The sequence below is a fragment of the Natator depressus genome, chromosome 3, assembly GCF_965152275.1.
Source record: "Natator depressus isolate rNatDep1 chromosome 3, rNatDep2.hap1, whole genome shotgun sequence".
Lineage (NCBI taxonomy): Eukaryota > Metazoa > Chordata > Testudines > Cheloniidae > Natator > Natator depressus.
In genome coordinates, this window is record NC_134236.1 from 89912697 (window position 1) to 89934011 (window position 21315).

The window sequence follows — 21315 nt, forward strand, 5'->3', positions numbered from 1 at the left end:
CAGACCAACTCGTAGGGGAATTTCCAGGGACAGAGCCTGTGGCCCAAATGCTCAATTGCAAGCGTATAAATCTAGGATTTAGCAATGCAAGTCAAAGCTGAAATTGACCCATCACCTCTGCCCAGCCCATCTCTTATACTTGGGAATTGGGCTATGGGCTATGATGTGATGGGACTATAGCATATGATCAGGGTCTGTCCATGTCCCAGTGGTGTTGGGTTTCTATCCATTGATGAACATGTTGCATAGTCCAAAGATGTATTTCTAGCTGATAGCTCAAAAACTGGGGAGCCAGGAGGTGAGTCTTAATCAGGCTGATAGTACTACCTCTCCATTGCATTCAGGGAGAAATGGACGAGAGAAACGTTAATCTTTTCACCTTGACCACATAATGTTGCTCCTTATTTGTAATAAAATTTAAAGGAACTCTGTTCTGACTTCTAGTCTCTGGTCCTGGCACAGGCTGAATCAGTCCAGCCTACAGCCACTTTACCCACCATGTAATCATTGGCTAAGACTAGGTCACCAGTTAATGAGATGGCAGTAATTCAAAGTGATTAGCCTACCTTTTCCGTCGGGAAACAGCACTTCTTCTATAAGCAATGTCATAAAGAAACCCCGGCTCTTCTTTCTAGGAGCTCTAATCTCAGGGACCCTGAAACTAGCACAGGGGATGATAACTTCCCACTGACCTATAAAAAAATAATAAGGAGAAAAGGAGCTTCCATGGCTGGTCTTTTCGTGAAGTTTCTCTCCACCCTGGGAATGCAGTTACATGTCCTGGGTTTCATAAAACTGTTAGCCAATTTGTACCCCTTGTACCACCAATAGGGAGAGAGGACTTTACCTTCATCAGCACACCCTTATTCAAAAAGCACTTAACCATAATGTGCAGTATCTTTGCAAACAATAATGTGTAAATTAAATAGTGTTGCTTTACATTTCATAGGTTTCAAATTAAATAATGTGTCAAAACACATGAGATTAAAAAAACAAAGTTAGTAAAGAGATGCCAGCAATCAGAGCCGAATTGTTTCCCACCCTGAACATCAATATTGAACTGTCACCACATAGGAGAGGAATGCAGTAAGTGTAAATATACTTCTTCTGTGCATAGTTTATATGTTCTGCAGTATCTTGTATTTAATGAGTTTCATTCATATCACTTTTTAAAAAGAGGGAGTTAACCTCTGGTACAGAAAAGGAAATAGACTACAAAATACAACATAGCAGCTATTGATTTGACATGAAGATGCTGTTTCCCTAGGCAAGGAATCCTTATTTGCAGAAGTACTCCAAAGTGCAGTGCTTTAGAAACTGCATATGTTGGCAAAGTTTGCGTAAAAGCTGTGGCTCAAGGCAGCCAGCTACTACTCAGTCCTACAGAAGGAACAGTATGGTGTTAATATTAAAATAGCTTTGCTCACTTGGCAGATTAAATGCCTTATTTTTTCAACCAGGATAATCTACTTATTATACACATATTTGGGGGAAGCTTGTATTTCATTTTAACTCCGTTGGCATTAAGAACTGAAAGGAGACTAGATCAGGATGTCTACAGCTAGCTGGCCCCCACCTTTCTCCACCCCCTTTTCAGCGCTCAGAAAAGAGATTGGAGAAAAAACTCGAGGTGGAAGTTGGAATGAATCTGCAAAATTGTTATCTTGAACTGTCACCCACAGGTAAGCAACCCAGGCAAATTGTGAAAAATGTTTAGGGGTGCCGGAAGGATGTGAGAGTGATAGTCACGGACATTGAGGCCTTCTCTTTCCTGCAGAACAGCTACAGACAAGCTGCAGCTGTGCGGGCTTCTCTGTGCACCGTGCCAATGTGCCTCACATCCAACCTAGGGGGATAACTTCTAGGAAGGGAAGTACACTACGTATTATTAAGGCCCAGCCAGTCCTTACCCTCTCTCTGTGGGGGTTATTTTGGTGTGTTTGCATACCTGCCCGTCAGAACTTCAGGAGGACCACTCTCTGCCAACCTGAGCTGGATCTGACCTGCACACGTAAGGGTCAGAGGCTCTACATTCTGTTACCAATCCCTGGAGCCATCCAGATGCCTGTAATAAACTGCTTTTCTGAGTAAGTGGAACATCTGAAGGCAGATCTGAGACTTCAGTGAACCACAGGAAAAATCCATGTAAACACAGAGGTTTGTATTTTATGTCCCTCTAATGCAGGAAGCAAATATTGCTTTTATTTTCATTGAGCATAAACAGTCTAAATAAATAGGAATAGTGATTAAAAACAGGATCATGAAAAATAAGTTGAAATCCAGGAAGTTAGACAGACTCTGGTATTGCCATTATAAAACTTGCCATTATACAGTTTAATTGCTTCTTTATAGCACAGGCTGAGGAATCCTCCATGCATAGCTCCAGGTATTAAAGCAAGCAATACTGCCAGCATGCCTGATCATTTGCTTGAGTTTATGGCAGAGGTCTGAGGGAAATTTGTTGAGGATATGGTGGGTACCCATGGCATCTCTTTGACAAGAACCGCAAGCCACAAAGATTTCAGAGTTGACCAGATGTTATTGTTCACATAAAGGCTAACATCTAAAGCTGTATCAGCACTATAACAAAGCTATTTTAATCAGAACTACCCGGGAGATCCCACCTGCTTCCTGCTCACCCTCGCAAAGTTCGTACATGGTTTTCTCTAATGCTGTTGTGACACAGTTTAAAATACTTGTTGTGGGGATAAAAGCCACTTCAAAACCATGCTATGGTTTTGGTCCACTTGTCCAAATTAGAGGGTGGAACACACAAAATGGCAATGGCACAAATGGAGATACAAATTATAAACGTTGTATAGAATTCTCAGCTGTTCTGACCAGACCAGATTCTATCAGGCAGTCAGAAAGTTACTTATTTTGGAGGTTAGCACTGATACTCATCTCTATACAGAACAGTGACATTGACTTTTTCTCCTAATAAGTTAAAGTACAAAGTACCCAATCATGAAATAGTTTATCCTCGCCAGAGAGGAAAAAAATTAGGTGCCTATGCCCAAAGCTTCTATGGATGAGATTTTCAAAAGCATCTATGTGATTTAGGAATGGACTTCCAATAGGACATGTTCTCCTAAATCACTAGTGCAGTTCAGAAAATTCCACCCTTCATGCCTAACAAAATTATAGTAAAATTTTCAGAGGTGTTTTTAAAAATCTAAGAAAAGCTTCCTTTCATCAGCTATTGTGAATACAATGAGTGGTTCATGTACCAGTCTCTGCACCAGCCCTGACGGTATATTCTAACTCTTCTCTTGCTGTGCCTCAAAATTATAATTGAGAGCTGGAGTTTCCACCCACTGTTGCTTTACTATAGCGTAACCTGAGCCAGTATGCAGAACCATGCACAGCATTCAAAATGAGCCATCATAGGTGATAGCAAACAGCAAATCAGATTAACACTAGTTCAAAACTGCATTGGCATCTTTGCTGTCACATTTTTGCTATGTGGGCAGAGGCATTTTATCACAGAATACGGAGATGATAAACCCTCTTTAAATTATATTGGGCAGATCACACCGAGAATACGGCAACCAGATTCCAGGGCAGCAGCCAGATCAGCTGCAGCAGTGATGGAGCTAACCAGGCTGAACTTCCATTTCCTGCCACTCCCTGATGTGGCCCAGATCACTCATACCATGGGCAGCCACATAGGGCAGTGGCCCCCATCACCTGAGAACCTAGAGACTGCAGCAGCATTGGGCAAGATCATACCTTCACCATCTATAGAGCAGCCTCCTGTGTCATCGTGTGTGTGCCCTGCTCACTGCTGGAAAATGGAATGGAAGCATGGCTTAGCAAGTGGGCAACCATTTAAAAGTGGCTGAGGATTGAGGGCCAACAACAGATAACATTGGTGGGCAGGGGGATGGCTTTTATATATTTTGGTTTAAATAATTAAGACAATGTATGCCTATCATAATCCTGCTCACTTTGAGGGTGTTTTTTGCCTCTTTTCTCCAAGTTTTTGTTCTGCCTTTTACAGACCACATGCTTTTGGGGAAGGGTGTTCCTCTGTGTATGGAAAGTACCTAGCACACTGTTGACCCTACTGTCACCACGCCTCAATGAGGCACAGTGAGAGTGCCAAATTCAGAACAAACTGCTGAGAAATAGGTTAGATTATACTAAGCCAGGAACAAGAGTGAACTTCTGTCTCACTGCACTGGTTAAAAATAAGTCAAAAATGCAGTCTCCTTTGGCATTCCAGCCCTTGGCTCACCACCCAGAAACTGGACTATGTGATAAATGGTTGCTGAAAACCAATTTAATCAGATACAGGGTCCTTCCGATCCCAAAAGATCAGCCACTTAGCCAGGTCAATATATAACTCAGATCTTACCCAATAATCATATTGATGCCAATCCTTTAGTAACTAAAAACTAAAGGTTTAATGATAAAAGAAAAGACGCAGCATTATAAATGGTTAATAGATCATATACATACAAGTGATTTTGCAGTGTTCGTAGATCAGAATCATAGAAGTGATGGAATAAACTGCTTGCTTGCAAAAGTCTCTGTGTAACTTACCCAAGCATATTGGGGATCATCAGTCCTTGTTCAAAGCTTCCTTGTTAGATATCCAGTCCTGAGAAATAAAGACAAAATGGACCTATCTCGGGGGTTCTTTTATATTGTTTGCCACGTGCATGGAATTTTACTGTCTCAAATGACATTCACAACCTCTGTTTGTGGAAAGTTACTGGCCCAAGATGGACTCCAGGGTCACATGAACATATCACAGGTCCTTACATGGTTTGATGAGTCATAGGGGCAACTATTGCCCATATTCTTGCTGAGGCGTCCACCGGAAGGCTTATTGGATTGGATGAGTTTCTTCTATGGCCCATAGTTAGAGTGGTGTCCTTAATTGGCCATCAATACATAGTTGTCTGTCCTTGATGTAAATCTATCTGGTGGGTGTCACCCAGGAATACATGTTCCCTCTAATTTTTTTTCATCTATGTGAAGAATAAATGTTATGTGCACCGAGGTATGTGTGGCTGTGCACCACTAGTAGAAACCAAAAACCTAGCTATAATGTATATTTTTTAAAAGTTACCATAGGGATAATTACTCCAGCCAGGACAGGTTAGGCATTTTAGAACTCACTACTCAAAGAATTAAATTTAAGTGTAAGAGAAATAAAATTATTCAGGCTGTCGATTAATTGCAGTTAACTCAAACTATTAACTAAAAAAAATTAATCGTCATTAAAAAAATTAATCGCGATTAATCGCACTTATACCAATAGACTACCAACTGAAATTTATTAAATATTTTTGGATATTTTTCTACATTTTCAATATTGCTTTCAATTACAACACAGAATACAAAGTGCACACTGCTCACTTTATATTATTATTTTTTATTACAAATATATCCACTGCAAAAAATGGTAAACAAAAGAAATAGTATTTTTCAATTCACCTCATACAACTGACACAAGGAGCACATGAACACACGCTGCCGGATGTGCACCCTCTGCTAATCAACTGGGCGGCACTTGAATATCTCCTGGGTGGCCACCCAGCCGTGCCGCTTTCAGAGAACAGAGAACACATGTCTAAGATACAAGTCCCAGGCCAATATCCAGTACTTGAGATACAGAGACTATCCACGGATTTAACCAGGTTAATCATATTTGATATACTGTAACTTTACCATTGACTCCTTACATGATACGCTTTGTACAAGATTTGTTGCAATTGCATAATAGTGGTAATATCAACTATATAAATGGTCATATTCCATATACAGCATCACACCTACCACCTTATCAATACTAAATAGTCATGATATCACTATGAGAAGATTATGACTTCAGATGGAGAGTAAACAGCAAGACCAAACACATTTGCCAGAACACAGCCTCTTTTCATTCACATATTCCCTATAATATAAATAAATAGAAATACAGAAAGTATAGAGCATGTATTATTTCCTAAGTGGGCATCTTTCAGATATTTGCATGAAGCATCAGCAGTTCTGTAGCTGAACAGTCAACGTCTGTCATGTCAAATACATCCAGAAGGTAGGTGGATTCCACTGTCATGTTCTGTGAAAAGGAGGGTATGTGAACATCTGAATTTTCAAGATGTTGCAGTGAGGCTTTCACTTTGTAAACATCTTGGAAATTCAGGGCAAGAGAAAGTGATGGCTAAATGGGAGCACTGATTAATGTTAGCTTGTAAAGTTTGCCTGAGTGTGAGTGCGGTTTCCACTTCCCGGTGGAAGATAGTGTACCCAGTGAAAGACATCATAGTTTGGGTGGGGGGAGAGAAAGTTGAGGGCATAGTTTAAAAAATAAGGTATGACCAAGTTGTGCTAGTGTGAGAAGCCATACACAGATCAGTTCTGTGCTGTAGCAGGAAATGTTCTCCCTGTGGAGCTAGGGGGAAACCCTAGAGTAATGCTTGCAAGCAGAAAGGGTGCACTTTACGGTTTCAGGTACAGACCAATCCCAAGAGAAGGAGGGAGAAAGAAACAGGAGAGCAGGCACAAGAGAGTTAAGTGCTGCAACAGCTGTCATACAGGGAAACAAGGAGCAGATTAAGGCTAAATGTAGGCGTGGTCCACAATAATATAAAAGGTTTCAGAGTAGCAGCCATGTTAGTCTGTATTTGCAAAAAGAAAAGGAGGACTTGTGGCACCTTAGAGACTAACAAATTTATCTGAGTATAAGCTTTCATGAGCTACAGCTCACTTCATCGGTTTTTCCACTGAATGCATCCGATGAAGTGAGCTGTAGCTCATGAAAGCTTATACTCAGATAAATTTATTAGTCTCTAAGGTGCCATAAGTCCTCCTTTTCTTTTTGGTAATATAAAAGTAACAGAAATTACCTTGATGACCAATATTTTCTTGAGAAGGACACACATTGTGGATCAAAGCAGCACCAGCACCTGACCACTTACAGTGACTGTGTTGAGCACAGGAAGAAAAAGTCACTAGCAAGTATTCAGATGGCTTGACCAGAGGCGGCGAGTTGTATGGGCCCGTGGTGCCCGGGATCCAGCAAATTCAGGGCCCATGGGACCCAGCTCCACCAAGGCTCGGGGCCGGGTCTCTCCCCCGTGCCTCCCTGCCTGCCCTGGGCAGTGGGTGGCTGTCCCCTGCAGCTCCGTGCTGCGCTCCCTACCCGGCTGCTGCTAGCTAGAAGGGAGTGGCACCGAGGGCAAGCTGTGGCGGCTGCTGCACCTGCAGGGGGAGGAGAGGAGGAGGTGCATGGCAGCCTCCCCCCTCCCTGGTAGGCGTCTCTGAGTTGACTCTGTGGCCGGGGGGATGGGGGGGCTTATCCTGGCTGGATGTCCTGAGCAGCAGCCTGGGGGGCTTAGGTGAGAGGGCTGGGGGGAGTCCTCCTCTCTGGCCCCCGCCCCAGCTCCGGGGCAGCCTGCCTGCTGAACCCCAAACTCCTCATCCCTGGTCCAGTCCGATGCCCCGCACCCCCTCCTGCACCCCAACCCTCTGTCCCAGCCCTGAGCTTGCACCCAGCACCCAAACCACCTCCCAGAGCCCACACCCAGCACCCAAGCCCCCTCCCATACCCCCTCCTGCACCTCAACCATCTGTCCCAGCCCAGAGCCCGCACCCAGCATCCAAGCTCCCTTCCAGAGCCTGTACCCCTCCTGCACCCCAACTCCCTCCCAGAGCCTGCACTTCACACCCCCTCCTGCACCCCAACCCCATGCCCCAGCCCAGAGCCTGCACCCAAACTCCATCCCAGAGTCCACACCCCTCCTGCACCCAAACTTCCTCCCAGACCCTGCACCGCAAACCCCGTCCTGCACCCAAACTCCCTCCCAGAGCCTTAGGCAGGTCGGGGGGCGGGGACTTGGACCCGTTCTGGGCACCACCAAAAATTATACAAACCTGCCGCCCCTGGGCTTAACCATGCCTTGACAGAACTTTGAGAAACTGTGGCAGGATGCAGATTAGCTGATTCACCCGCACTCTTCCTGTAGCTCGAAGCCTTTTCAGGGGCTTGTGTCAAACGGCTGTGCTGAGGGCATGATGCGCTACTGTGCCCACTTTACCATTGCTCCACGTATGGACAAGAGGGCCTCCACGGCATCCTGCCCTCACACAGCAGCTTTTTCACTTTCCAGTGACTGAGCTTGCTGATGTTGCAGTTTCCTCCTTCACGCCGAAATCTGCTGCAGTTTATCTTTACATCTGACTTACTACCTATCTGCGGGCCTTAGCTTAAACCATCTGAGAGAACAAGCAGGAAGAAAAAGAGGGAAACATAAAGCCGAGAAGTGGCTCAATTTACACAAAAAGAAGAACCAACGGGAAAGGTTTCTAGTGTTTCCTCTTCCAGCTAACAGCCACTATGGAATAGGGCAACAAGAGGCTAAGCTAGGAGAAGAGTTTGAAGAGTGTGTGAGACAGAGAAGATGGAGAAAGGTAAGTGATTACTTATTTATTTTCATGTATGCGTTTTTACAGCTCCAGCGGTGTGCCTGCAATCTACAGAGTAATAAAAATCCAGGGGCTCGGTCCTCTTGTGTGGGATGGCTGCTTTGTGTCACACTGCTAGTGAGATCTGGCCTTAACCAGTCCTGTGAAGATCACCTCAAGAGGCATGGGAAAGGGGGTCTGGCCAAGATGCCCCTAATAAGGCTGAGGATTAGAATAGCTTGCTGTAAATTAGAGCAGCCTTCAGGTTGTGCTAACACAATGCAGAGGGAATAGCCTATGCAGATTAGCACCAGGATGAGGGCAGTGCAAAGGTGACCTTTAAGCTGGCTTTACCTCCCTCTCTCTGATTTGCACTCTACAATTTGGTTGCAAAAAAAGCTCTGGCCCAGTGTCCCTTCCTGACAGGATTTAGCAATATGAGTTAAGATATTATAAGGAGTGATCACACCTATGAAAGGGAAGGAGGAGGGAGTACAAGGGTTACAGCATAAAGATATACAGTTGCTTTGGTTACTTAATGTGAGTATCTGGAGGCTTTTGTACCTTTCTATTTTATTTTTCAATATTGTTCCTAGGCCTCATGGTAGACGTGCTTTAAGCTGAAAGTGGAGCCCACGCAACTCACATCAGGAAGGGGGTTCCAGGCAGAGGAGGGTACTTGGAAGAAGACACAAATAGTAGAAAGAATCAAAAGGCCTGGGTAGTTGTGTGGCATGGGCAGCAGCAATAACACGTGTAACAGGGTGACTTGCCCTTGGGCAGGAGGGCCTGGGGCTAAGCCAACCCTCATTACAGAACAAGCCCCCTCTCACAGGAATCAGGGCCTTCCTGTGAAAAAAGAACCAGGTTTAAGTGCTGACGGGGTCCAGGTGGGGGAAAGAGCTGGAGGGAAGAGACTGTAAGGATCAACAAGGCTCTTTCAGGGCCCTGGCTCAGCAGAGGAGAGTCAGAGCACGAAAGGCAGCTGCCAGCATGAAGGGAGGCTTTGGAGGGACCTTGGGTAACCAGAGAAGAGACTTGGAGACCCAGAGACAAGGTAGGAAATGGCTCAAGGAAAACTCCAATATGGGTAAAGGGTCTGACCTAGCTGGGCAGTACAGGGCCCTGGGCTGGAACCCAGTGTTCAATACAGTTTTGTTTTCTACAATATCGTTTATGGAAATGGTATCTCAAAATGTATTAAATTTCAACAGGACCTTTCCAAATGTAAACTAGAAGAACATAACCGGAGGGGGAGAGAAATAATGACATATTCCAATGAAATTTGAAAGTAGAGGGGGAGATGGGTGATGCAGAGAGATACAGAAAGTCTGTCAGAGGTGACAGGAGCCACGCCGAGGAGGACACCTGCACTGAGCATGGCGAGAATGTGTCAAATCTCAGAGAAGAGGCCAGTGCTGGCAAAGGGGAGTCAAAGGAGACATGGCTCAGATTCTGAGCTGTTCTCTGCGGTGCAGCCCCTGGCTGAGGGAAGTAGGAAAGCAGCTGTGAGCTGTCTTTTTATCTCTTCAAGTCTGGAGATACCTGGAGACTAGACTGGCTCCCAGTGAAGAGTAACCCTAGAGGCTTCTCTAATTTTTTCCTACTTCAGCAGCTCACTAGCCATCTAGCAGCCCAGAATACTGCAGTGGTTCTCTGGCTACTCATTCACCAAACTGCCCCTCTGTCACATTCCAGGGTGCAATCCAGAGCAGTGAGCAGTTGTGTCACTGCCTGCTCTGCAGCCTTGAGTGCCTCAAAGTGCTTTACTAGTGTAGCTTCCAACCTGGGCAAACAGCCCACCAGTATGAAGGTCCCACTCGGAATGTCTGTGTATAGCTGCAGCCCTGGTCCAACAACGCTGACCCCAGCAGCCTGTCAGTAATTCTTCACCAGTCTGACTTCCACCAGCCTTGGTTACTACTTGCAGGGCGACCCCAATTCACTCCCTGTCCCGAATTTCCCCCAAAATGTGTGTTCTGCACTGTCCAGCCTTCTCCTGGGCAGTTCAGAGATTAAAGGTCCATTGCCTTGTAAAGGGTCAATATTCAAAGTTTGCTGCTTTAACTGGAGTTACCCAAAGAGTTCAGTTTAAACACTGCACTGGGTTGGTTTAGATTAAAAGTAAAACAAATTAATTAACAAAAGAAGATAGGATTTTAAGTTGAATTCAAATATAAGGCATTAAAGTAAAAAATGGTTACAAAAGAAATAAAATGCTTTATAGTAGCTAAACTTAATGAGCTAGAATTGGTTCAAGGTAAAATCCTCACTATAGTTTCCCAGCAGCAAGGCTGACCAAATTCTCAGGTCAGGATCCCCGTCCCCCTCCCCCAAGACCAAATGGCGGGTTCCTTTGTCTTCTTAGGTGTGTGTGTGAGAAAGAGAGATCTTAGGGTTTTCTGCCCCTTTCCTTTGTATTCCAGACACCCTTTGAAGTGAATTCTTTTGAGGGTTACCCCTCAAAGCAAAGTTTATTCAAACAGCAAAGAAGGTGACATGGAGTCTGGTGATGAAGGATGCTTCATGTTCTTTTTTCTCATCTGTGTTTGCAGAAATGTAAATTTGCTTTGTCTCCTGCCATCTCCTCTCCCTGCTGTCTTGAAGACCCTGTTTACTACTGTGATACAGCATAGCTAGAAGGCAGCAGGAGAGTGATACAGGAGAGATATGTAAGTCCCAGGATGAGGAGAAGCCTTATTCCCTGTAGAGGGAAGAAAGGTTTCTATAGATTAATTAAAAGCACCTGAAGCCAATTAGAGCACCTGAAGCCAGTCACCTGATAAAAAACCCCTGCTTCAATCAGCCAGGGAAAGGAGTTGGAGCAGAGAGCAGTCGGAAGGAGTTGGAGCAGAGTGCAGTTTGGACGAGTTGAAGTAGAGGAGAGTTTGGAGAAGTGCCGTGGCTGGCTAGAAGACCAAGACCCTTGGTAAAGCAACACCCAGAGAGGGCAGGAAGCCCACAAGCTGAAGAGCAGGAGAGAGAAGTAGCCCAGGGGAAGGAAGCATTAGTTCAAGTGGTTTGCCACTATCCCTAGGGCTCCTGGGCTGGAACCTGGAGTAGAGGGTGGGCCTGGGTCCCTCCCTTTCCATTACCCTTCTTTGCATTACTAGTGGGACAGTAGATACCCTAGTTCAGGGGCAGGAAACTGCACCCTGAACCCCCCCCCCCCAGAAGAGGAAGCGTGGGATCCATCATAATTGTGCCAGCAATTTGCCACACGTGGTGTTAGCGGTGGGATTTCCACAATGGGGACTTAAACCAGGGTTAGCCAAAACCATCCCATCCCCAAGATGGACGACGTGGTCAAGGCTCTAATACAAGCCACTGCGGCCCAGCAGGAGGCTACCCGAATCCAAGCAACTGCCCAACAGGAGGCGACTCTGGTGCAGCAGGAGACTAATCGGCTGTTGATGAATCAGGCTGCCCAGGACTGAGCTCTGCCACAGGAGCTGGCAAACCAGATGAAGGCCCTTGTGGAGCAGAACCACAATTGCGACAGAACCCGGACTATACGGGCCAGCCACTGCCTACAGAAAATGACATGGGAGGATGATGTGGAGATTCCACCACCTCCCTAGGAGACGCATTCCAGTGCTTCACAACCCTCCTAGTGAAAAAGTTTTTCCTAATATCCAACCTAAAATCCTAAAATTCCTAATATCCAACCTCTTCATTGTGCTAATAGTGTTGTGAAATCCAACAGAGCTGCAGGACCTAAACAAATTTTTGTTTCCAGAAGTTAGCTAATCTTTTCAATACAGCAGTGAATCAGACTGCCCACTGTGCTGCTGGCCTGCACATGTGCATAGCAGCGTTTGACCTCAGGGCCCCCCTCCCCCCCCCGCGACCCGGGACACCTGCCCCGCAGTAGTGGTGGCCACTCAGCCCAGGGCCATGGGCAGCACGGCCTGTTCCTTCCTGGAAATTCAGCAGAAAGTTTACATTCATAGGTTGCTGAATCTTTTCCATATTAATGGATGACATTTGGTATGTGCACTGCAAATCCTGCTCTGGGACTCTGTGACCTGTGGGGTGCCTGATGCCTGTAATCCCCATTCCCCGCCGTGTCCATTCTTTCCACGGCCCCCTCACAACATGTCTGCATTCAGCCTGTGGCCCAGTAAGGACCACTCGCTTGGTGCACACCAAGTACAACAACTTCGACGTCTACCTGAAATCCCGATGGATGTACGGATTCATTCATTTCCTGCTGTACTTCAGCTGCAGCCTGTTTACCTCCATCCTCTGGGTGGCACTCTCTCTATCTTGTTTTGCCTTCAGTACCTGGGCATCCAGATCTTTCTGCATTTCCAGTCCAAACTCTCCATTCTCCTCCTCTTGTTGGGGCGAAGGTGGGTGGACTTCAGCCTCCTGAATGAAGTGCTCATCTGTGGAATTCACTTGACCGTGCTGCTAGTGGGGGGGCTGGGCTGGTGTTTCATGGTGTTTGTGGATATGTAAATAAAGTGAGCACCTGTGGGCTCAGGAGGCAACTCTTACTCTACCCCCCCCCCCCCCAAAATGAACAACCTGATTAAAATCAGCCTCAGAAACTACAGCTTTTTCATTTCTATAACAAGAATCCTAAGAAATACTTTACAGATTGTATGCAGTGATCACTGTCACTCAACCACTATTAAAAGGCAACCACCTATGGTTGAGTTCAGCAATCATTCTACCTCAAGCAACATCACAGAGTAGATTTCTCTGGAAGAATATCCTCTGGGAAAATGTAGGTAAACAGAATTTATTTATTCAGTTACCCTACCAGAATGTGGTCAGGACACAGTCTTTTCACATGCACAGTAAATGATGTGATCTTGATCCCAGTAGAAGAGCCTGAGAGTGATCAAAATTTGTTCAGCCCTCCAGAGTGGAGAAATACTGGAGAATCTGCAACCAAACACAGCCTAAAGAAGCAAGACAACAATTCCAAAGTATTTATTTTATCCTCAGTTTTATGATGTGCATATAGTACACAATACACACAATGCCAGGCAAGTCTGATTCAACTAAGATAGCACAGTTTCAGTCATACATTGGGGAACACATGTATAACTTGTTGTCCAAACACTGAATATGAGTTTTAAAAAATGCCCTGTTTGAGTGGGCTTTTGGTTTGATTCTTTGTTGGCTAAGGGAGGTGGTTCTTGGTTTTGGATGAGAAATTCTACTTCACTCATACAGTGTGGTGACTGGAGAGATGGAGATTGAATATGAATGGCTTGAACTTTGCAGTTTAACATCTATGTTGTTAGGTGTCATTGATCAAATTGAAGTGATCAGAAATTCCATATGAATAACACAGTGTTGACATCTCACATTTTGGCTGCAATAAGTCAAATTGTTGTGATCCAGGAGCTGAATCTAGGTTTTTGTGGTGCTTCTGCTCCAGGACCCATCAGACTCTGGAATGTTATGGTGTAAGGGGGAATGGCGGCCACACTTGTTTTCTGCTGGTCCCATAGAATTGGGGAGTGAGGGTTAAATTTGGGAATGAGGGTTTGATCTAGTAGGAGCTGTGTGTTGGATCTGGGATTTTGTGGCATTCATGTATCAGAATGGAACAGGGTCCAGAATTTTTAGGTGCAGTAGGAGTGTAGACTTGTGTTAGAAGTTAGAGCTTGGAAGCCTAGGCCCAAAAACTGCCTGAATCAAGACGGACACGGGAGCTGCATATGGGATTTCGCAAGACTTAGGCGCCGGGGATTCCTGGGGGGGCGTCTGGATGTGGTGGGGGGGGTCAGTAGGAGCAGCTAGACTTGTTCTCTGTGTGGACGGCGTAGTGTGGGGATTGGGTACAAGCAGCAGCAGCAGCAGGATCCCGGTAGATCCAAAGGAACTGGCGTTGTAGCCCGTGCTGGCCCTGGGCACGGCATGTGCCTTGTTTGTGCTGCACCTCGCGGGGAGCGAAGCGCCCGGCAGGGCTCAGCAGGGGTGGGGTCGTGCTCTGCTCTCCAGCCGGGAGGGAGGATGTCCGGGCCCAGGCGGGGGGAAGGGGGTGGGCTCGGGGGGCTCCCCAGGCGCTTCCCCTCCCCTCCCCCAGCTGCATTCGGTGACGTTGCGGTTTCCTCCCTCTGCTCTGGCGGCGCTCGGGTGTCCCGGCGGCGCCTCCACATCCCCGCTCCGCGCCCGGCTCCAGGCGCCTCCGTCCGCCCCGCCGCGGGGATGGCCCGGCCGACTCAGTGAGCTGGGGGCGTCCGGAGCGGCTCCCCCTGCGGCTGCCGGGCGCTGCCGCCGCGCCGGGGCCGAGCTGAGGCGACTCGGGGGCGAGGTAAGGGGCGAAGGGGGTGGGGGTCGCTTCCCCCCAGTCCGGGAACTCGCCCCTGGGCTTGGAAGTGGAAACTTTCGGGGAGCCAAGCGGCCGGCTCCGCTGCGGGCGGGGGGCTCCACTCGTCTCTCGGGCCCTGCCCCCCTGTGCCCCTCGCAGCGTCGGCATGATGCGCGGTGCAGCTGCGGGGGCAGCAGGACCGTCCCGACTGCGCCCCGGGCTAATGCGGGGGGGGGGGGGACTCGGGTGCAGGCTGGAGGGGCGCCGTTGGGGGCGGGGGGCTGGGGCTGAAGAAGATCGGCTCCCTTGTCCCGGGAGAAGTGCGGGGACTCTCGAGCCGCGCTAACCCCGCCGCAGCCGCTGCTGCTGCTCCGGAGCGTCGGGCCGTGAGTCCGGGGAGGGGCTTGTTGTGGGGATCGGGAGAAGAGTTCACCGAAGTGCTTGAGCCCTGCTCCTTTGGGACGTGTTATGGGCTGTATTGCCGAGACACGTGTGGGGGTGAGCCTGACTGAATCCTTCTGGTTCTCATCGAGCCTGGAGCTGAATCCGCCACCCCCCCCCCCCCCAATGCAGGCAGCAACTGCGTTTCCGAATGGCTCTGTAGCTAGAGGTCCTGTGGCATGTTTTCTTTCTGACAAGTCCCAGTCAGTGATTTCGCTGTACCAGGAAATGTAAGGGGGGATTGACACATCCAGAGAGAGGGATGGGTTGGTTTGGTTTTTTTTACCAAAGTGCCCACTGACTCTGATGGGGCTCATCACCTTTGGGAAACAAGCCAATAGAAATTTGAGTAGAAATGTCATTTTTCCTTACCAGTCTAAATCAGTTTGCAACAAACCACTGGGGAAGTGATCCTGAGGGTTGGAGTCCTCTCAGTGGTCTACTCCAGTGGTTTTCAACCTTTTTTCATTTGCATCCCCTTAAAAATTTTTGACTGGAGGTGCGGGGTCCTTTGGAAATCTTAGACATACTCTGTGGACCCCCCCAGAGTTAAAAACCACTGGTCTAGTCAATGGCTGCTCATTACCACTCGAGACATTCAGAACCTTACAGAATTGGGCTGTATTAGAGAAATGTTGAGTGGTTAGGTGGGGACAAAATGACTAAAAGTAGTACAAAAACTTTAAACTTTGGAGCTTTGTGCTCTTCTGTAGCACCAAGAGCCCCAAAGCTCTTTACAGACACTAATGAGTTAAGCCTCATAAAATGCCTGTGTGAAAGGTGAGCATCCTTGTTTTGAAGCTAGGGAAACTAAGGCACAGAGCAAGACCATGATTTGCCTGAAGTTGACCGGCTTGCCATTTTTGCTTGTTATCAAAAATGTTTAAGTGCCATAGGAAATAGATAAATATTAATTACTTGTGGGCAAACCACATTGGTTGGGTGCACAAAGCACAGTTCAGATGCTATATGAATAAAAATAGACAATCAGAGTTTTAGATATTAATCCTAAAGTCCTAGTGCTTTATAACGTTTTATCCAGATCTCTAAAACTATTGAAGTCTTCTGTGCATTCCATTTCACTTGCTCAAGAGAATGATAATGGGATGGAAAGCCTTTAATCAGAATGTAAGATATAAATCCAGTTTAGACCATTCCCACTGTGGAATGGTGGTTGGGTGACTTGAGTATGATGGTTTCAGTTCTTAGTGGACAAATGTTCTTATTTATTACTTAGGTCTGGTTTACACTTAAAAGTTTTGCCGGCATTACTTTGCCAGCTAGGAATTGGGGGGGGGGGGGGGGGGGGGGGGGGATCACAGCCTAACTGACATACCTGTGCCACCAAAAGTCAAATATAGATGCAGTTGTTCTGCCCAAAAAGGTCCTTTTACTAATATATCTTGTATTGTTCAGGAAATTGGTATAAGCTATATTGGCGAAATCACTCTTTTGCTGGTATAAACTGCATCTCCACTAGCCAGATTAGGTATGCCTACTTAGCTATACATGCAAATCTGTTCTAGTGTAGACAAGGCCTAATTAGTAGTCTCAGCAGAGAGAACAATTATTGAATGAGATTATAAACAGAATTATCTCCTCCCCCTGCAGAAGTGATCCCTCTAGGTAAAGATTGAGACACATTTCCAGGATTGTATATAGAAACTTGCACAGTTCGTATCCATGAGATATCCATGCACTGAGTAGAAAGATTTTCGTCTCCACTGCTGTCAGTCTGGCACCTTTAACTAGCAATAAAACTATTTTTAAAGGCTATAAAAAGAAAAAACACTGTCCCCAAGCCACTTTAGTTGGTTTAACCTAGATAATACAAAAAAGGTTAACTGAGAAAAACTGATCTATGTCGGAGACCTTTTCTTATCCCTTTTAAGTAATATTCCAGCAACAAGTTTGTCCCAGCCTTTTTAAAAAAATTACCCAGTCTACATTATAAGCAGAGCCATATCAAGAACCAGGTTACGGCAGTGTTGTGTTACAAACTTGGTACCATCTGTATTCTGGAACTTAACTGCATTTTGTAACCAGGCTGAGTCTTTGGCCTAGTCTACACTGTGGGGGGGATTGACCTAAGATATGCAACTTCAGTTACGAGAATAGCGTAGCTGAAGTCGACGTAACTTAGGTTGATTTAGCTTGCGTCCTCACAGTGCGGGGTCAACTGCCGCCGCTCCCACGTCGACTCCACTTCCGCCTCTCACCGCAGTGGAGGACAGGAGTCGATGGCAGAGCAATCGGGGATCGATGTATTGCGTCTACACTAGATGCAATAAATCGATCCCCAAGAGATAGATCACTACCCGCCGGATCGGTAGACGTACCCTAAGTTATTTCTTTTTAAATACTCCTTAAAAGCAACCCAGATTAATATGGGGCATTTAAGTTTTGTTTCAGATGTTTTCCTGAGCACTAGTCGATAGCAGAGCTAGGAATATAATCCAGGGGTGAAATCGTAGCTCCACTGAAATCTCATAAACTCATAGACTTTAAGGCCAGGAGGGATCATCGTTAGAGCCCTGAAAATCTGTGGATATCCACATTCGCAGATGTGGATATCTGTGGATCATGTTTGTGTATCACAGATTCAAATTTTGTATCAGCGCAGGGCTCTAACTACCGTGATTCCCTAGTCTGACCTGCACATTGCAGGTCAGAGAACCTCACCCATCCACTCCTATAATAGACCCCTAACCTCTGACAGAGTTACTGAAGTCCCCAAATCATGATTTAAAGACTGCAAGTTACAAAGAATCCACTATTTACTCTAGTTTATACCTGCAAGTGACCCATGCTGCAGAGGAAGGCGTGTCTGACAATCTGACCCAGAGGAAAATTCCTTCTTGATCCCAAATATGGCAGTCAGTTAGACCCTGAGCATATGGGCAAGATCCACCAGCCAGACACCAGGAAAGAATTCTCTGTAGTAACTCAGAGCCCTCCCCATCTTCAGCGGCTGGGAATATTTGCTACAGGCAGTCGCCGATGGGCCACACCACAGTAGGCAGTCTCATCATTCCAACCCCTCCATAAACTTATCAAGCTCAGGCTTGAAGCCAGTTAGGTTTTTGCCCCCACTGCTCTACTTGGACGACTATTCCAGAACTTCACTCCTCTGATGGTTACAAGCCTTCATCTAATTTCAAGCCTAGACTTGTTGATGGCCAGTTTATATCCATTTGTTCTTGTGTCCATATTGGCGCTGAACTTAAATAACTCCTCTTCCTCTCTCTCATTGACATTAATGGATCCAGGATTCCAGCCCAAGATTCCTGACTGTTATTTATGTAGTCTAACAACAACAGCTCATTCCCTCCGGTCAATTCAAACTTTCTAAGGGCAGATCTACACTACAAACTTTTGCTGGTGTAGCTGTGTTGGTAGGGATGTGATGAGGTGTGAGATATGCTGGCAAAATCTCTGTTTTGCTGGTACAAGATGAGTCCATGTTAGGAGCACTCTGCTTGTATTGCACACCAGTATAGCTATACTGGCAAAGTACTCCTAATGTACGCCTGGCCTAAGAACAAGCAGTCTGACCTCCTATATGGCAATTAGAATTGAATAAATTTCTAAGCGCTCAACTGGTCTCTGTGTCCAGGTGCTGATGTTGGTGTCCATCTGCGCTGCTGCTGGTGCAGCGCTGCCTTCAGAGCTGGGCTTCTGGCCAGAATCTGCTGCTCTCTGCTCTGCCTTCAGAGCTGAGTGGAAGTATATGTATTTGTGTGTGTGTGCGCGGGGGGAGGGGGAGCATAAATGACTACAGACACAAAGATGGGGCACCCAATCAAATAAGTTTGAGAACCACTGCTTTAGACTGTAGGATCTTTGGTGCTAGGACTATATTTTTTGTTATGTGTTTGTACAGTGCCTACCATGACGGGGTCCTAATCCATAACTGTGGCTTCTAGTTAATAAATAATGTGTGAATGCGTTTCCAGGATTATAGCCTTGAACGTTGTCACGGCTTGAGAACACAATTAAAACATATTTCAGGTCCATCCTAACTGAAAGACTAAACAAGTTCTAGAGTTTTCTTCTTCTATTAATCTTAATTTCTCTGAAAAGATTTTACAAATAAAAATAACTATATTTTATATCCTGAACTACATACCTGTTCCTTAATAAGTGACTTCAGTTGAGGCCGAAGTAAAAAGTACTAAGGCTGTGTGCTTCAGGACATCTTTCTCTGTCTGTGTAGTTCTACATTTTTTTTTTGGTGACACTGATTGATGTTTCATTCAACGAATGCAAATATTTAAACAAACGAGTCTGCACTAGTTGGGAATGAGTGCCTTTAGGAGTATCCCACAATGACTTTCTTATTCATTCCATGGAACTTGGGATAAAAGGGCCTAAACGGAGTTAAGGATAATAATGTTAGCACAAGTAGGAGATTACTGAAGGAGCATTTCAATGCTAAGTAAATATTAAATTAGAAAAAAAAATCAATGGAGATTCTATTTGGTGTGCCAACAATTTAAATCTTGTTTTGAAATTGACAAAACTTTGCAGTTAATTGTTTTAATATAGTGCACTGTGCTTTTATTGCTTTATATAAATGGTTGTAAAAGTGACAAATTATAAAATGTGAAAAAATAACTGCAAGAAGTCTACATACAGAGAGAATGGGCAGATTAAAAATGCCTAAAATAAATGGATTAAAGTACTTTGAGGTAGCTATTTTACCTGTAGCATGTTGCAAAATTTTTGCAACCCTTAGTTCTTATCAGTGTTCCCTCTAATTTTTCCCACACACGTGCGGAATGACTTTTGTTATGTGCTCCAATATGGAGGTGTTGTGTGACACATCACCTCCATATTGGTGCACATAACAAAATTCATGTGATGGGCGTGGGGTCGAGGGATTCGGAGTGTGGGAGGGGGCTCAGGGTTGGGGCAGAGGGTTGGTGTGCAGGGGTGTGAGGGCTCCGGTTGGGGGTGCAGGCTGCCCTGGGGCTACAGCAGGGAGACTCGGACTCCCCCCAGCTCTTTCTCCCTGCAGCAGCACCTGGGCTCGGGGGGGGGAGAGGCACCTCTCCCCGGCCGCAGCAAGTCCAGGGTTGGGGCAGTATAAGATCCCAGCCGGGCGAGTTCCCTGAGCGCCTGTGCGGCGCTTAATAGCCTGCTGTGTGGCTGCGCAGCTTAGAGGGAACTTAGGTTCTTACAGGTTGATATTTCTTGCAGGGCTGTATACTACTCTAAATACATAGAGACCTCAGTGCTTAACTTAAAGCCATGTATAAAGTTAATTTGAATTAGCCAGTGAAATGTTCAGTATTATATATGTCTAGTATTATTTCCTTAGTATTGAAAAATATTGTCTTGTAAGATGCCATTGCAAACATATTAGCTGTAGTTGAGGTTAATGGAGATGAATTAAAAGCAAAGTTCAAAATGCTTCTTCATATCTGAAAACTCTAGGATGACATGACGATAAATTACTAATTTTGGAATGTTAGTGCCCAGGAAACATGGCGTGCCTGCATTTGACTTCCCGGCTTTAATACTATGGGTTTGCATATTGTGTGTACTGTGTTTCAATACAGATTATTTTCTTAAGATGTCATTTATTTTCTTACAGAACAATAAATAAATAACATTTGTAGCGAGCTTGTTGCATTCATTTACTTCACAAAGTAAAAATTTACAATCACAATTTGTTTGAGAGAGTTTTTTTCTTTTGCCCAGCATATTCACAAACCTAGGTACAATACCAGCAATGTATACCCAAACTGGACCTTTCCCACAAAATATCTAACCCTCAGTGTTTCTTTTAACGGTTTTAAATTTTGTTAACATACAATCTCTCTCTCTCTCTCCCTCCCTCTCTCTCTCTAACTGCTGTTTAACATTTTTTCTACCCAGTGGACTCTACAATAAAATAAGTGAAGTAATGGCCCATAGTAGGCCATGTTAGATACATTGTGAATTAGGAAGTGGTGCTGTTGAACTCTTCCCAGTATTTTATCCTCCTGTTTGGCACTGGACTGAAGTTTGGTCAGTGGTTTTCCATGGTTGAAATGGGGGAGGGGAGAGAATGACAGAGAGGAATTCAGCTGGCTCTACTGGAACTTCTGAATTTCCTGCCCCATTGTCCCATCTTAAAGTTCTGCAAGGAACAGAAAATACTAGTGCTGTTTGAACTGTATACCTATGGGAAG

General features: G+C 45.7%; 1 protein-coding gene and 1 pseudogene across 2 annotated transcripts in view; both read left to right on the top strand.

Annotated features, from left to right (window-relative positions):
• LOC141984847 (dermatan-sulfate epimerase-like) overlaps window positions 1-21315 on the top strand; it is a 308715-nt gene that overhangs the window by 226325 nt on the left and 61075 nt on the right. Inside the window, exon 13 of one of the 2 annotated variants that reach the window (XM_074948284.1) lies at window positions 3531-4633. The exons of the other annotated variant lie outside the window; for it this stretch is intronic. Coding sequence (XP_074804385.1) covers window positions 3531-3634 — 104 coding nt within the window. The 3' untranslated portion in view covers window positions 3635-4633. Of the gene's footprint in view, window positions 1-3530; window positions 4634-21315 lie in introns of those variants that run through there. 2 annotated transcript variants of the gene reach the window in all.
• LOC141983956 (transmembrane protein 250-like) lies at window positions 12464-12885 on the top strand (annotated as a pseudogene).